The sequence below is a fragment of the Haliaeetus albicilla genome, chromosome 4 (assembly GCF_947461875.1).
Source record: "Haliaeetus albicilla chromosome 4, bHalAlb1.1, whole genome shotgun sequence".
NCBI lineage: Eukaryota > Metazoa > Chordata > Aves > Accipitriformes > Accipitridae > Haliaeetus > Haliaeetus albicilla.
In genome coordinates, this window is record NC_091486.1 from 45,918,554 (window position 1) to 45,935,105 (window position 16,552).

The following is a 16,552-nucleotide window of genomic DNA, read 5'->3' on the forward strand; positions in this document are numbered from 1 at the left end:
CACCATCCACTTTCAATACCGGATGATTGCCAGCTCTGTCGCTCCACTCCAGTCATAAAAACACATCTTATTTTCTGCAAAGCACCATTCCTTCTGTCCAACAATTCAAAAAGAAACTTTGAAGAGGCAGACTCAAGAAAATCTTTTATATACAGACATATATACCATTTCTCCACCTCCCGGTTCTCCCAGCCCACGGGACAGAAATAAAGCAACATATCTTTTCCTTCCTTAGACACCAGAACAAATATCATCCTTTGGAATGTTTTCACTTCAGTGTATTTTTCTTTTTCAAAGCAAGCAACAATAACCATTACTGAGCTGTAGAAAAGTTACACTGTTTTGGACGGCAGCTTTTCCCACAGTGTTTCACTGAGGATTGTTTTGTTTACCTGGGATAGAGAATGGCTCCAGTTCCACTCCCTCTCTAGTACAATTTCACTTGTTTCATTCAGAGCCGGTCCTCAGACTTTCTTCTCTATAAATGCAGTATGTTGGCCCTGAAGATAGCTCACTATCTTCTCCTCTATCTCCATGCCTTGCGCTATTTCCTCATCAGAAAGAGATAATGGAGTCTGTGAGTCTTTGGTTACAATAATAACAGAGGTTCTCCTCGACTCCAGGATATTTGCTACCACCACCTGGTGACGATATTTCTCCAGAGCCTGCCGTGATTTATCGATTAAGATCAAGGGATCCGTCTCCAGTTTAAAGGAAATAACAAATGCCTCTGGGGCCCATTCTTTGACCAGAGGAGACAGCATTTTTGGCACCATCTTCATTGTGATCTACATTGGGAAAAGACAGTAGAGAAAAGTTTCAGTAAAAACATTACTCTTCCTAATTACAACATTAGGAAGAGATGAGGGAGGAGGGATAGGGACATTCCAGCTTCAGTTCGTATTATATTTACACTGGGAAGTTTTCCAAGGCAGTACTTGGTCAGATCTCACCAAAAAAGGTTAAAATGTCACTGGCATGCACTGTAAAACTCAATTAAGTTATCGGTCTGGTATTAACAATAAGCAGGGTGTTCTTAAGTAATGAAGCAGGCCCACAGTAACTGCACGAACGTTTTGTTATTTAAGTGCTAAAACCACTCTGGGAATATAAACCTAAGCAGACGAAGATTAAAAAAAGAATTACAACTGCAGAACTCCAAGTTTTCACCTCTCCAAAATCCAAGCAGCTTATCAAATCTTAACCCTTCTTTCCATCAACTCTTTAGGGCACACGAAGCACAAATATGCCAAAGCATGGAGAAAAAAGTAGGAGTCTCTGTTCTCCAGCTTCTTAACCTCTGGGTCTGCCACTGGAAATCTGGGAGAGTCTCATTCTTCCTACGCTTCGGATAAAGACTTAAGGCTAGCAACTTGTTAAAAGCTAACTAAACAAATTTATATTTCTTATATACAGAGCTGTAGATCCACCTGCTCCCATAGCTGAAAGGGACCTGGGCACCAGAGACACATGCTACACCCTTCAGGGTGTTGCCAGCATTAAGCAGAAAGAAGGCAAGGCAAGTACTCCAGCAGCAACTATTCTTCCGCTGAGACCCACCATCTACGCATCTCCACACTGTCAGCATATACAGCTTTAAAGGGATATTTCCATGGGATTCTGCTCCCATAGAAATTCTCCCTCCCATTGGCAGTGAAAACACATGCTTCTTTGGCCAGCAAGCCGCTGCTTTGCAACTTTTCCCAGGTCTTATTCACAGCCAGACCCCAGGCAGCCGTGACCCCAGCAGGACACTGGGACGGCCCAGATGTCAGGAGGGGAGGAAGGGGCGGTGGAGGGGGCCAGTGCCCACGGGAGCCTCACCTGCAGGGGCCCCTCCGAGGACTGGATCTTGTGCTCAGGCATCTCCGAGGCGGGGATGTAGAAATCCGACACGGCAGCTGCCAGGTAAAACATGACGCTGGAGCCTGTGAGAAACACAACTGCGGTCACCCACCACTGCCGGCCTGTTCCTCTCACCCCAGGGACCCCCAGAACGGACCAGAGCCGGTTGGGCTGCCAACCCCAACAACAACAACTAGGGGATCCCAGGGCCTCCCCTCAGAATCCCCCCATCACCTACCAGCGCTGTCCTGAGCAGAGCAGTGCTGACCCCCCCACCCTGGGGTCCCCTCAGACACACTGTCACCCACCAGAGCCACCTCATCCCCTCACACCAAGCCCCCACGGCCCCCAGGGATGACTCAGACCCTCATACAGGGGTGCTAGAGCCCCCCTTGTCCCCTCACGCCAGAGCCCCACGGGCCCTGGGACCGCCTGGGCCCCGGGGCTGCCCCATCCCCTCACACAGGGGGACACCCCGGGGCGGGGGGGGTAGGTCGCCCCGACCCCTCTCACCCTGGCCAACCCCTCCCCGGGACCACCCTGTTCCCTCACGGATCCCCTCCCCCCTTCCCGGGACCACCCCGTCCCCTCACGGATCCCCCCGCCCTCCCCGGGGCCGCCCCGTCCCCTCACGGATCCCCCCGCCCTCCCCGGGGCCGCCCCGTCCCCTCACGGATCCCCCGGCGGTCCCCTCCCCGTACCGAAGGGCGCCAGGGCGCGGGCGGCGGCCCGCAGCAGCGCCAGGTACTCGGCCAGGCCGGTGAACTCGATGGCCAGCAGCGCCCCGGCCTCGGTAGCGCGGCGGTAGTCGCGGAGGGCGGGAAGGAAGGCGGGGAGAGCGGCGGGGTCGGCGGCCACGCCGGGCGGCGGCCCGGGAGTGAGGCGGAGGGCGTCGAGCAGGGCGGGCCCGGGCGGCGGGAGGGCTCTCGCCCAGGGGAAGGCGGAGCGGGCCCGGTGCAGGAAGCAGACGCCGTAACCGGCCGCCACCAGCCGCTCGGCCGAGGCGGCGCCGCGCCGCCCACTGCTGAAGTTCTCCAGGAAGCGGACGGCGCGCGCCTCCAGCGGCACCTGCGTCCCCCCCGACGTCACCAGCGCCACGCGCCGCCCGCGCGCCGCCTGCCCCGCCGCCCAGGCCCGCACGCGCGCCTCCGCCGCCGCTTCATCCCCGCCGACCGCCGCCGCCGCCGCCATGCCCGCCCCGCCCCTTCCGCCGGAAGTGTGTCGCCCCGCCCACTCGCCGCCACCATTACCCGGAAGTGTCGCCTTGGCAACGCGGCGGCGCGGCGAGGGAGGGGGGAGGAGAGGGCAGCGCAGCGCAGTGCAGCGCAGCGCAGCGCAGGGCGGGCGCTGGAGGGGTCCCGCCGCTGCGAGCTGTGCGGGGCGGCGGGGCGGCTCCGATGCCGCCGCTGCCGCCTCACGCACTACTGGTGAGAGCCCCGCTGGCTGCCGGGGGAGCAGGGGCCAAGCCCCGGGTGTAGGCCCGGGAGGCAGGGACGGGGTGCAGGGCGCCCGGGAGGAGAGCCGGGACAAGGCAAGAGGCAGGGGGGAAGGCCCGGGACAAGGCTCGGGACGCACGGGCACGGAGGAGGCCCGGGGTGAGGCGCAGGAGGCAGGAACGGGCGCGGGATGAGGCGCAGGAGGCAGGAACGGGCCCGGGGCGAGGCTCAGGAGGCAGGGAGGAGGCCCGGGGCGAGGCCCAGGAGGCAGTGCCAGGCCTAGGACACAGGGGCGGGCCCAGGGCAAGGGCTGAGAGACAGGGGCAGAGCCTGGGAAGCGGGCTGGGACGCGGGGACAGGGCAAGAGGCAGGGAGTAGCCCCGGGATGAGGCTCAGGACACAGGGGCAAGCCCCCAGGATAAGGCTTAGGACACAGGATTGATGCCTAGGAGGAAGCCTGGGTGGCAGGGACGAGGCCTGGGACAAAGCTCAGCAAGCAGGGATGAGGGCCAGGGTGGAGACTGGGAGAAGGCCTAGGGCAAAGCTCAGCAGGCAGGGTAGCGGGAACTGGAGCTGGAGCAGACACGCTTGGCAATTGCTCGGCCAGAGCGTTCCTTCTCACTTCCAAACATGCCCACATCAAATAGAGCGCAGTGCAGTGAGCTTTCTAGATGTTTACACAAATACCTTCACGTACACGGGGGGGGGGCCTCAGTGAAGTCGTATGTTAACGATAAGTTTCACTGGTTTCACCCTGACTTGGGGTTTGTTTGGCTTTGGAGCTTTTTTTTGTGTACCGCAGTGTTGAAAGCCGGGTGTTTGGGAGTTTTGTGAGTGCTTTAAATAAGGTTTTAACATACAGAATCATGGTGACTTGCCAGGACAGCGCTGTGTTCCCCTCAGGGGATATCAAGTATGTACTTGATTAGGTGCTCCATGAGCAGCCTAAGGACTGGTGGCTGTTATGGGTAATTCTTGCAGTGAAAGTCCAGAGGACACAACAGGCAATAATCTTCCCTTACATCATGTCCAAGCAAACAAAAATATTGTTGTTCCTTTATTTTGTTAGTAATGTAGATCATCAAAAAGCTGACTGGGTTAGTATCCATGAGCGAATATGCCCGCTGCTGATTCCAATCCGTACATCTCTCCCTTGTCTCCTTTCTGAAAAGGAAAGAAAACATGGCATGGAACAGCTGGTGAAGAGGCAGGTATGTACAAGAAAAACGAACACCACTTCAAAATGCTGCCAGTGAAATTCAATTAGATCTATTCTTCCTATACTTTGATCTATGTAGTGTTGGGAGGGCACCCTTTTGGTTGATTGGTACTCAGTTGCAGAGCTTTAATATTTTTTTTTAAAACAAAACCTCTATAATAAGGGGAGTGGGAACATCCTCTCTCTGATTCTATGAGCCACTTGCCTTTTTTGTGGTCCTTACTTGAAGTCCTGAGCTTCCTCAGGCAGTGGCAATCCTGGATCTCCTGCCTTGGCAGGTAGTTAGTCCATCTCCCCAGCTAGTCGGGGATCCAGCTGAGTTTTGCTTCTTACGGGCTGTCTTCATCCTTCGCTGATGAGAGGGATTCCCCTTTCTCAAAGCAAGGGGGCAAAGAAATAAAGTCCCTTCCCTTTGTTTACCTGGCCAACTTTAAACGCCCTTTCCCACTAAGTACGGTCTTTTATCTCCACTTTTTGGCCTCGTGGGTGGTGCAGATGTGCAGCTCCTTTCCAGCCCGAGTGGTTTTCAACTCTTTTTTTGTTGTTGTTTTTTGTTTGTGGAGTGGCAGGATCTGCTTTTCCACAATGTTGATAAAATAAAAAATAACCCACCCAAATGCATCTGCTACTTAAAATCTTGCCCGTAAAAATAAATTATCCTTCTATCATTGCATAACTCCTAATCGCAGAATAATAGGACAACAGAACAGCTGAAAGTGAGCTGGTAACAATCAAACAGTGCCACTGAGAAGAATATCATTAATCGTCTGGATTTTACATCACGTATTCTTTTTAAGGTTGTTTCTGGGCCAGGTGTTAGTGCTTTGGTGACTGGCTCGTTGCTGCGGTCTTTCCTGGGAGCATCCAGAAAAAGAAAGTCTAAAAGGGGCAGGACCTGCGTAGCCAAAAGTCCTGCTTGGTGAAAGCTTGCGAGAGGCTTTAGGCAGCAGATTCCTTTAGGCTTTGTAGGAATTGGGCACTGACAACCCAGTTTGGTTTTGAAAATCACAGGCAAGATTGTTGACCAGAATCTGAAGAAGGTCTGTTGGAACAGTATGTCCCAGAAGCATCAGGAAAAATGCAGAAGCTCCTTTGTTCCAGGTTACGTTTAAGTTGATCTTTTACAAAGTCTGCAAAGAAACAAAGTTAAAATTGGTCTCATTGGGGGTGGTGGCAGCAGGGGTTTTTTTGCATCCTTAACTGCTTAAAGCTTTTCTGAGAAACTTCACCTACATATTGAACACTGATGTTGAAAATATCTGTTATTGCATCATTGATTTCACAGCAGCTAAAATTATGGTATATACATTACAAAAGACCACGTGACCGCCAGATCAAGGAAGTACTCCTTGATTAGCTGGAAGGTAATCATCTGTTTTTATTGGATTCCGGGAGAAGACAGCAGGAGGACGGGGCTGGTGGAGAAGGGCGAGTCACTCCTCTTGATTGGAGTGCACACCTAGGTTAGAGACAGCACCTGCAAACCTGCAGCTTGACCCAAGGCTTGGAGTGACCTCATGTGAAAAGTCAGAGAGAGCAGACTCCAATTTTTTTTTTTTTTAAAGTAGAGATTTTTATAGGATCTTTAACAACCCTATTGCATTTGTTCTTTGACCTTTGTCTCCAGACTATTTAAATAAAATAGATTCTGGGAACGGTATGTGCTGGGACACTTTGTCTTCCTTCTCTCCTAAGAAAGGAGTGAAAAAGCAGAAACATCTTGTTGGTTACCTGCTTGCTTTCACTGCAAGACTAGCCACAAATGAAGTCTGCCTTTATGTACAGCAAGGTATAGGGTAGACAGCGTTGGGCCTAGACTGGCTGACAAGCACTGGAAGAGCAGCGTGGAGAGGGCGAGATTATTTACTGCCCCATCTTGGTGGCTTCATCGTTTTCCTAGCCACAGAGCCAACAAAAATGCTTTAAAGAAGGCCTTTGGAGCTCAGGGAAAAGCTATGTAGTCTCATGATGATCAGAGAAAAAACCTTCTGCTCAAAGCCTGCCCATAGGTTTATTATTTTTTGAACATTTCTGCTTTACTTCACAAACTCCTGCATGGTGTTTGTTTAGAAAACACACAGCTCAAGCCTTAGTCAGGACGCAGGAAAGCTTGTGCACATCAAAATGCCCTGTGGCTTAAGGGAAAGTGCATGAAGCTGAGAGCCAGGAGGTTATGAGTTTCATACCTCGTCTGTGCTCCAAAGCTTTGTTGATAGAAATCTGCTTTTGTCAACATAGCCAGGGGGGTGCCTGCAGACAGTACCTCCAAACTGACAAAACTCCAAGTTTCTGTTTGTAGAATAGCCTCACCTGCCTGCATGATGTCAGCTTACTGCAGCCCCTGGGTACGGGAAAAGATCCATACCTCAGTCAGGTACAGCAGTCCTCCAGCACCAATGCTAGCCCCACCAACTGCAGGTTTCAACTCAAACTAACTGGAAGCCTGCCTTCCTCTTTAAATCATCATTTCTTCAAGCACGCCATCAGTTTTGGTGCCTGTGAGTGAGTAAATGAACGTGGCACTGAACCCCGAGTGGGTTCCCCACCCCCTGCTCCCACCTGGAGCAGAGCTGGGGTCCTCAGCCTCCTCAAACCCCAACTGGGGGAAAACTGCGTGGGGGCATCTTCAGAGAAACCTCTGTAATTACAACACACATGAAAAGAGCCCAAAGTGTGCGGGTCCGGGGGCGTGGGGCTACGGGCAAGATGAAAAACAGTGCAGGGCCAAAGCTAATGATCCCCCCAAGGCTTGTAACTGCGCAGTCTTAAATATTCAGTGCTGCAGGGCTTCTGTTGTCTCCTGCCCTTTCTTCTCCTGGGAGCTCTGAAAGAGTGTAACCTGTAGCTTGTCCTCACTGCAGATGTTTTAAGATAGCTTACATCATGGGAAGCAGCGATGATCCTATAGACAAGGAGTAAAAAAAGAATGATGCTGATCTCCAGCACCTCCCCAGATGACAATCTGCTTGATACCCACGCACCAAAACCAGTGCCGGTTGCAACAGAGAAAGAGTGGCATGGACAGAAACGACAGCCTGATAAATAACAGCTTTTCTTGCTCCTTGCCCTGAGCGTGTGCTGACTTTCTCCTGGGCACCACATGCTCCCCCAACACGGCTTGGTTTTGGTGCGTCCCTTTTTCACTCACTATATGGGGGTAGCTAAGGGGCTAGAGAGGGGATGACCGCTGTGTTTTCTTGCTCTTGGCTCTTCTTGCTGTAGCAGGGTGCTATCACTCTGGGGTGTGTTCTTCAAAGCTCTCATTTATCCAGAAAGGATGTCCCTTTATCTCAGCCAGGATCTCCAGGAAAAGCAGGTTGTCCTTAAGGTTCCCCATTCCTGAGCTATTCCTTCACCCACAGCATGACTCTCTCTGCCTCTCTCTAAGCACTTAAAGCTCAACAAAATGCCAAAGCCTGGCCTCCAAAAGCACCAGGATTTGTTTTTCAGCCCTCTGCTCAGCCACAGCTGGAAAACAGAAGGCAATAAAGAGGTAAAATGGTATTTTCTGCCGGCGCTCACTGCACAGGCCTGCCCATGCCTCCTAGCAAGAGAAGAGCGAGTGCCTTGCTGACTTACCATGGCAGCACTGCTAGGCACACCAGCAACAAGATTTCTTTCCAGGCAGCTTTCCTGCTGCACCGCTTGTGCAAAAAGCAGATGCAGAAGCATTGGGAATTGGCAACAATTATGCTGAAAGCAAAGAGAAATAGGTAAATAAGCACACTGGCTCTTTTTTACTGGCATCCCTCAGCGCATTGTAAGGGTGCAGCATCTACAGTTGCTGTAGAGCTCTCAGCAATGAACAGACATTCAAACGGGGACGCGTTTGTGGAGCTGGTGAATAGATCAGATGCTGCACAGGGTGAAAAGACCAAATGTGGTGTGGACTGCTAGGAGTAGTAAAAGGCAGGGAGCAACTATACATACAGGAAACATTATGGATTCTGACAACAAACAGCAATGCTGCAGAAGCTGCTTGACCACCAAACTGGGCTTGGGTGATGGATATACAGAAGTGTAATGCAGCACATTAGGGTGTTCTGATTTTGACCGGCTTTCCAGACTCCGCACCCAAAATACCAGGCCCAGAACTGGCCGGGAGAGGGTGGGAGGAAGCTGCAGCTCCATGTAAGGAGCGCTCCCCTTGCTTCCAGACTGTGTCTCCTGCAGCTGGAGGTGTGCCATGCTGGCACCAGCTTGGCAAACCATACGCTCCGCTGCCTGCTATGAGTCACCGTTATTACCGTCAGCAAAACCCCGCCGTAGCCTCTTTGTCTAATCTTTTCTACGGTCTTGTGATGATCATTTTCTGTGCTTCACAGCTTTTATTGCTGCAGCCTTATTAGCCCTTTTTCGTAGGTGTAAAGGATTCTTCGTCTCATAAGACACCACATGACCTAAGAGGATGTCCAAAGCTGTTCCTGCTAGAAGTAGGAATGAAAGCCAGGCTCTAATATGACAGCTTTAATTTCCATCCATTAATTATAGACACGAAGAACATTACAATCACTGTTTTACAGTTTGCAGACTTGAATGTAAAAAGAGACTGCATTTCATTTCTTCTTACCCTTTGCTCGCTCTGTCCCATTACTATGTTTCCCTGCAGAAATACATCATTGATCTTGCATACAGCACAGCCCAGGAGTTTGTTTTGGATGGAAAGCATAAAGAAGCGATACCTGCAGCTTTGCAGGCACTGCGTTTCAGTACTGAAGTGTACGGCTCAAGTTCTGTGCAATTGGTGCCTGCTTATCTCCTCTTGGCTGAAGCCTCCACCGGTAAGTATTGTCTAAATAGTAACACTGGCAAGGGCAAGACCTCCCTGGGGTCAGGTTTCTGGTTTCCTTTTACCATTTATCAGGGAAGGACCAGCTCTTCGTTGGAGGTTGTGCCATGTCTCTGCCCTGCCTCAAGGGCATTTGAGAGAGATTTGAGAAGTCACACACGCCCCCCTTTTCTGTGTGGGTCTGGGGAAAAAGAATCGCTCATCGGTGATGAGAGATCAATGAAAGCAAATGAAATGTTTTCTCCACCGATTCCCACAAGAGAAGCAGTATGAAGATCTATTCTTTACCTCTGTGGCTTCATATGACTCTCAAAAGCATTAAATTCCCAAGGGTGGTTGGTTGCACTCTTATCTCAGGGAACCAGCAAACATTTCTGAGGCCATTGCATCAGAGGAATGCCTCAGTTCATTCACAAAAGCGCGCTCTGCCTGAAGCAGAGCTTTTTCTCATTGACTGTATGCTTTATAAAAACTGTCAAATTAGGACTCTGCATGTGGAGAACTGCTCAGCTGCAGACATAAAGGACTGAAAAATCACTGTAAATCATTGCCATTACTGAAGTACACACAGTGCTCTGCTGGCAGAATTGAGCTATCTCAAGGATTGTCGTTAAATAGTGTGGCAAGAGAAGGGAAAAAAAATCCTATGAGTAATTCTAGTGTGATAATACACGAGTCATTAGTGGCTGCCTGTAGCTAACCTGTTTTGAACACGTGTTTCAGAGATACTGAATGCAATAGTCAGTTTCTGGCTTCTCTTGTAGCTCTAGACATTCAGCCTGTCTGTAAATTAGATTTTGAACACCTGCTCGACTAAGTAGCACTTGGGAGAGAAGTGAGGAATCCACAAGCTGGGTCTCCGTATCAAACTACTGCAAAGGGATAGCAGGCAGTATTGTCTAAATTTCTAAATAAAAAAATGGTCTTTATCCTGCTTATTTCTACGTGTCATTTCAGGTGTTGGCCATCTTCCACAGGCATCCAAGTATCTCTCCCAAGCCCAGTGGATTGTCCTCAGAACTCCAGACTGCAGCGTTGCTGTGCAGTGTAAATTACATCGTAGTCTGGGGCTTTTCTGTGCCGCTGAAGGAAACTTTGAACAGGCTTTATATCACCTGGCGAATGATGTAAGCCAACTTAAATACAGAAACACTTCAATTTTTCTTCGTTCTCTAACACTTACAGATCGATATGAAAACCCCAGCAGACAGATTTGTAATCCTGATTTGAGGTCCCAAGAGTATACATGTTATGAACACCTGAACTGTCTAGGTCTAAGACACCTGTGTATCCATGTGTTAGCCAAAGCTGTGTTTTACCAGTTATCCTTATTCCCTTGAAGTGACACATACCTTGTCTTTACTGCATCTGCTTATAAATTTATCTATCAGCTTGGTTACAGTCCTGAGATGAACAGACATTCCTATCCCAAATTGGTGTAGTTGCCTTTTATTCAACAGATAAGTTACTTTATATTTTGGCTATCATTTTCCTCCATACTTTTCTGTTAGACAGCAGTTCTCTGTCAGCCATTATGTAGTGAATGCCTTATTTAACTCTTTAAATGTCTGGTTCAATAGCATTTTCCCCGATTCAATCTGTTTAGCCGCAAGAGCAGTTTGTCAGATTTGAAGTGGTTATTGCCAGCTGTGTTCCTGAGGATGCTTTCCCTGTCATTTGATCCCCCAAAGGCAGATGAACTCCGCAACATCCTATTTATGTCCCACATAGACTAAATTTATCCAGTGCAGAGTGATGTATGCCCACCACTGTTGAATTTGATAGTAGCTTTGTGTGGGTGTAAATGATGACATATGGTTGAGGAGAATTAGATCCTTTCTATTATAATATATACAGCCCTGTCTTTGCTTAGTCTGTAAACCTTTCAGGAGATTCCCTGCTGTGCAATTGGTTTTTTAGGTACCTTAAATCTGATGCCTGAAAGGGCATCAGGTAATAGGTTTTTTGCTATTAGCAAGTCACTGGTCTACGTCAGAGCAGCCCAAGACCTGCCTGAACTTTGGCTGCGTGTCTGAGATCTGCTGAGAGTCACACGCCGGCTCAGAATAGCTGGAATGCTCCACTGCCTTCCCACTCCCCTGGCTTTGGCTGGGGCTTCGGGGGGAGAAACAGGCACCACGGGCAGGACTGGAGAGCTGAAAAGTGGCAGCAGGTTGTGCTTTTGAATACGTGAAACATACAGGTTGCACAGTGAGAGGAGGAGATGTGGGAAGTCTACCCCATGCTTCAGTGGGGTAACACACTGTGATAAAGGTTCCACTACCCCAGTGAGCAGGGGATTTAGGGGCAATTGCGTTCCTCTGCATAAAACACCAAATACAGCTTTTTTAGGACCACATTTTACAGTCGTAATCAGGTATAACTAATGCTATAGTTACATAGGAAAAAAAAAAAAGGGAATACTTGCAATATTATTAATCCATAATGAAAAATTTCCCAAGTTTGATATGAGCATTAAACTTTTTTTTTTTTTAATCTTGTTTTCAGATTTACCTTGCTAGTTCTACATTTGGACTAAAATCTATTGAGACCTCTGGAGGGTATTTCCACATGGCTAATGTTTTCTTTCGCCAGAACAAAATGGACATAGCAAGCTCACTCTATGCTGAGGTTGGTAAAACCAATGGCCATCCTCTCTATATTTCTCAGGCTTTTTTCTGTGCTCTTTCCAGTGTTTTTCCTGCTTCTGACTGCCTTTAATATGATGGTGATCATATCAAGTGCCAGCATTGCCTTTTAGGATCAATCTCAGAAACCCTTTTCATACTTAAATATTTCTCTGAGTTAAGACCAGGAGAGAAATTCTGTACTCGGTTACAAATTGTTATTCAAGTTGTCTTCAACTTGGGCAGCCAAACCTTGTTAAAAAAATAGCTTTGCTACCAAATACCCTGTGCCAGAGGTTAAAGAGAGTCCCACAAGTAGAGAGGGTCGCCAAGGAGTTTCCATGGCCAGGGAAGAGTTGCTGAGCAGCAGTGGGGTACAAACAAGCCATGTAAAATTGATGCTGAGAATCAATGAAAAGTCACCCTGATAAAAGATTATCAGAACAGAACGATCAAGCAAGGGAGGTAACAATTACCTAATCCCTCCAATAACTGAAAAAATGAGCTTTCATTTGTTTAGCTTGATTTTCTGTTGAAAGGAGGCTTTGTGGCAGAGCTGCAGTCTGCCTCCATTCCCCTCACAAACTTCAACCAAATCTGCTTTTGGTTAACAATTTAGTTAGATTTGTTGAAGTTTGATGAAAATTAATAGTCAGATAGAGAAGTGAGCTTCCAACTAGGGCCGCCACTGGGAGCGGAGCGGTCAGATCTCTACGTAAAACATCCAGCTTGGCAGCAGCCAGCTCACTAACCAGCCGGCACTCCGGTTATTGTGGTAGGGACGTGCATTGCAGGGCACATTGTTTATAGAACAACTAGTTGCTAAATCCCATGTATTCATACAAGTGAAATAATTCATTTGCTTCCTGATAGGTAGCCGATATCTGGCATGCCTTTCTTCTGAAGTCAGTTCAAGCACAGGAGCAAATTCTCAAGTCACAACCGGAAATGTCTCCATTCACGGAGGACAAGGAAGTCAGCAAAGACTGTATGAGTAAGCACCACTATTGCGCAGAATCATTTGGAAGACGGGGTTTTAAAGAATCCATACATCCTACGGTTCATATTTACAGCATTGGGTTTTGCGTGGCATTTCCATAGACCAAATTTAGTTGGAATCACAGGTATTTCTGGTGTTCATGCTCAGCGGATCGCACTGGATGAAACAAACGGGACTGCTTTAGGAATGAGGGTGTTCAAGTGGAAACACAGCTTTGCCCTTTTTGTTTACATGCTCCTTTTCACAGCGCCCTTGGCAGTGACTTTAACACTATAAGATTTTGCCTTTCAGGATTCAATTCCACTTCAACATTCTCATTTCTCTGCAGCTTCTTTGTCTCCATTTAATTATGTGAAAGTGACATTTCATCTCACTTAGGCAGGTTTACAACTCTATCTTCTGAAGCAGTAGGATACGGTGGAATAGCGTGTACTGATAATTGGATGTATTAATCTGGAGAATACTCTCAGGAGAGAAGCTGAGGAATCTCTCACTGGGACATAAGGGTGCATAAAGCATTAGGAAATAGGCTTGTGTGCATGGTACTACCCTATGCTCCCCTGAAGGCAGACTGGACTCTGGTCCTTGTCTTCTTTCTACCATCTCTGCTAATGAGAATATTGTCGGAGAAGAGAAACATTTCTGTAAATCCCATTACCTGGCATCATCTCCACCAGCAGTTGCTGCAGTAGGAACCACACCAAGACAGGGCTGCACGATACCATCTTCAGTTATGACAGGAGTATGAAAGTTGCCCTTTTCATGCAGCTGTTATGACTCCACATCCTTACTAAAGGCTAATCAACACAATTACTGACTGGATGAAAAGATATCTGTTAATGGGTATGGAATTTGCATGGAGCTGGGATACCGCGTTGATGCTTGTAGTAGAAATGCTTTGATGTCTAGAAGAGATAATTGGACAGTTTTGAATATATTATCTTGCATGCATGCATACATCCAACAAGATTATTTCATTCTCGGTGCAGCTGAAGCCCAGCAAGCAGAAGCAATCCGAGTACTGAATGCAGTGTTAGATGTCAGAGAACAGGCACCAAAGCAAAGACCTGGGGAAACTGCCAGAGTTTTGCATGCTCTTGCCATGCTTTATTACCTGATCATGGACTTATCAAAGGTAGGTTTTGTCCGGTGAAAGGGTCCAGGAGGGTTGCCTAAATCTGTTTCAGTGCTCACCCCATCCCATGAGGCCAGTTGCCTCTGTTCACCTGGCATGTCTCCTGAATCTGCAACAGCCTTGCAGCACTGAATGAGCAAGGACAAAGCTGCCTCAGTAGCTCTGCAGCTCGCGATCTGCGCTCTGTCAAGGCAAATGAAGACCCCTGGATCTGTTTTGGTCTCTGCCAGGCTGTCCACAGTGGATCCTGTAGTTATCCACGTTTTCTGGGCTCATCCTTTATCTGGGATATGCTGGCAGTGAAGCTGCATGTCACAAGCTGTATTTAGACGTGGGGTCAGATGTTACGCAGTGAGCAAGAGGTGGGCCTCGCACGTGTCTCTCTGTGAGCTGGACTCCCTGTAATGACCACGATGTTGATGTAGATTCACTCTATTGGGGCCTGTAATTCAGTTTTGAATTTGCACCCCTGTATTTTTAAGGCTAAAAATTTCAGATGTGACTGCTAACTTCAGAGCGCCCAATTCTCTGCCTTAAAAATCATTGATTTTGAGGAAGTGCTGAGCAGTAGCCATCTGGAAATCAGGCCTCTTTGTCTGGGCTAAGCGCTCAAAAGCCTGAGTTTCTTCTGCCTGTGTTTTGGAGGGTGAAAATACAGATTACTAATGGTCTCTTCATTGGATCAGAGAAAGCCGTAATGATGTGAGTCAGTGTTTGGAAGACACAAAGAAACAAATTCAAATTAGAAAAAAAGCAAAGCTTTATAATTGTGAGAATGTCTAATCCCTGGAAGAGCTACCAAGGGAAATGAGGGATTTAGTTCAGACTGAGTCAATACAGCTGTTTTTTTTTTCCTGAAATAGCTTTGGGAATGTTCAGATGAGCTGCTGTATTAGACGGGAGGCAATGATCTCCAGCACGGGGGGCTGGGGTTAGTAATCTCTTGTCTGCACCAATGGATCCTAAACATGATACCTGGCAGCTTTATTCTCTCCTGTAAAGCAGCTTGTACAGGTCACCCTCTGAAGCAGGCAGCTGAGTGGCTGGAGCCTGGATCTGCTCGGGTGCAGCCATTCCAGTGAGCCTCCGCAGGTATTTTAACTACCCCTTGAGAAAAGGCAAATTCCTGACAATTAGTTGGTCTTTTCTGTTTCATTCTAGGCTCGTGAGGTGGGGATGAAAGCCTTTGAGCTGGTGACACAACTGCCCCAACAAGAGTCTCTAGAAGCCATCGGTCGTTTGTTAAAGTTGATTAACTCCAAGCCTTCCTACACAAAATAAAGAACTCTTTCTACCAGAGCCAGGTGTTTGGCTAGGTTATCTGTTTAATTAGGTTGCTGAAGACAAAAAGCGTTACAAGCCGTAGGTCCTTCCCGCTGCTGCCATCTTTCCAGATGTGTTCTTTTCTGTCTCAAGGTGTTTGAAAATTAAACGTTTTGGTATACTGAGTTAATTTTGATGTGCTGCTCAACCTCTGTAGCCTGTTACGGAATAACAGCGTGAGGGTGGGAAACAAAAGCACAACCAACCCATGATGCATAAATCCTTATCTAATGATTTATGAATAAGCAAACAGCCTCTTACGTCCTCACATTGTCTGTCCAGAAGCTAAGACCAGCTGAGGTGTGTTTGTTACCTGTTTCCTCTATTTGCCTTTCAGTTTGATGAGGGAGATACCAGGGAGGGATACGGGAGGGGCATGGAGAAGGTCTTCACTGTGTACCTAACTTGGGTGGTTGTCGTCTCCTCAGGACCTGGTTGGGCTCGATCAGGTGCCACACCTCCCTGCAGTGCCCCTCCATCTCCAAATCTATGTTCTCTCTGCAGAGCTTTAGAGGAGTCTTGTAGCTCTGGGCACTGAGGGACTCATTTGTTCCACTTACAGAAGAACTTGCATCCAGGAGGGACCACGAGAACAGCATGAGGGACTAGAAGCAGTCTTGGGGGAAAGGATTAAAAGGCCGGCTAGCTCCAGTCAGAGCTTCCAACCCAAAGGAGGTGTGGTTTCCTCACAGCTGAGAGCTCGCCAGCACGTAGGCATCCCGCTAACTCTGATGCCAACCTCAAGAGGAGGAAGTCCCTTGTGTCACCATGCGCTTCTGTCCACGGACCTCCACCAAGTGCATCCCCAACCTGCAGCTCTCACAGGCTTCTGCCCTGGAGAGCAAAGACTGGCAGGGCAGAGGGTACACGTGACCCTCGGCGTGAAGGTAAAGGGATGTTGGAGAAGGGCTAGAGGAGACCCTGGGAGAGCGACACAGGACGCAGTCAGTGCGGTGAGCTCTGTTCAGAGGCCAAAGCATGTGACAGCCTCGCACATCTGGGAAAGAGGTTAAGGGAAACTTGCCCTGCTGCTAAAGTCTGAATTCAGCTGAGCTTTAAGCCTACGATTAAGTCTCATTTACTTCAGGAGGATTTATGAGTGCATTTAATTGCCTTGCTGAATTGGGATGGAGTCAAGTACGCTTTTTAAATGCTTTGTCAAGCTGAGACCTGAGCAA

General features: G+C 48.5%; 2 protein-coding genes across 2 annotated transcripts; one reads left to right on the forward strand and one right to left on the reverse strand.

The window, feature by feature from the left end:
- Positions 1-132: 132 nt before the first annotated feature.
- Positions 133-3,051, reverse strand: PPCS (phosphopantothenoylcysteine synthetase). The gene is made up of 3 exons (XM_069780481.1): positions 2,547-3,051; positions 1,825-1,928; positions 133-788 (listed from the first exon to the last, which is right to left on the reverse strand). Exons 1-3 carry the CDS (start codon positions 3,034-3,036, stop codon positions 465-467), a joined length of 918 nt encoding a protein of 305 aa, XP_069636582.1. The 5' UTR covers positions 3,037-3,051; the 3' UTR covers positions 133-464.
- Positions 3,052-3,139: 88 nt separating this feature from the next.
- ZMYND12 (zinc finger MYND-type containing 12) lies at positions 3,140-15,504 on the forward strand. Its single transcript, XM_069780486.1, has 7 exons — positions 3,140-3,272; positions 4,351-4,492; positions 9,110-9,281; positions 10,247-10,416; positions 12,790-12,910; positions 13,906-14,051; positions 15,213-15,504. The coding sequence occupies exons 2-7, from the start codon at positions 4,469-4,471 to the stop codon at positions 15,330-15,332; spliced, it is 753 nt and encodes a 250-aa protein (XP_069636587.1). The 5' UTR covers positions 3,140-3,272; positions 4,351-4,468; the 3' UTR covers positions 15,333-15,504.
- The last annotated feature ends 1,048 nt before the right edge of the window (positions 15,505-16,552 follow it).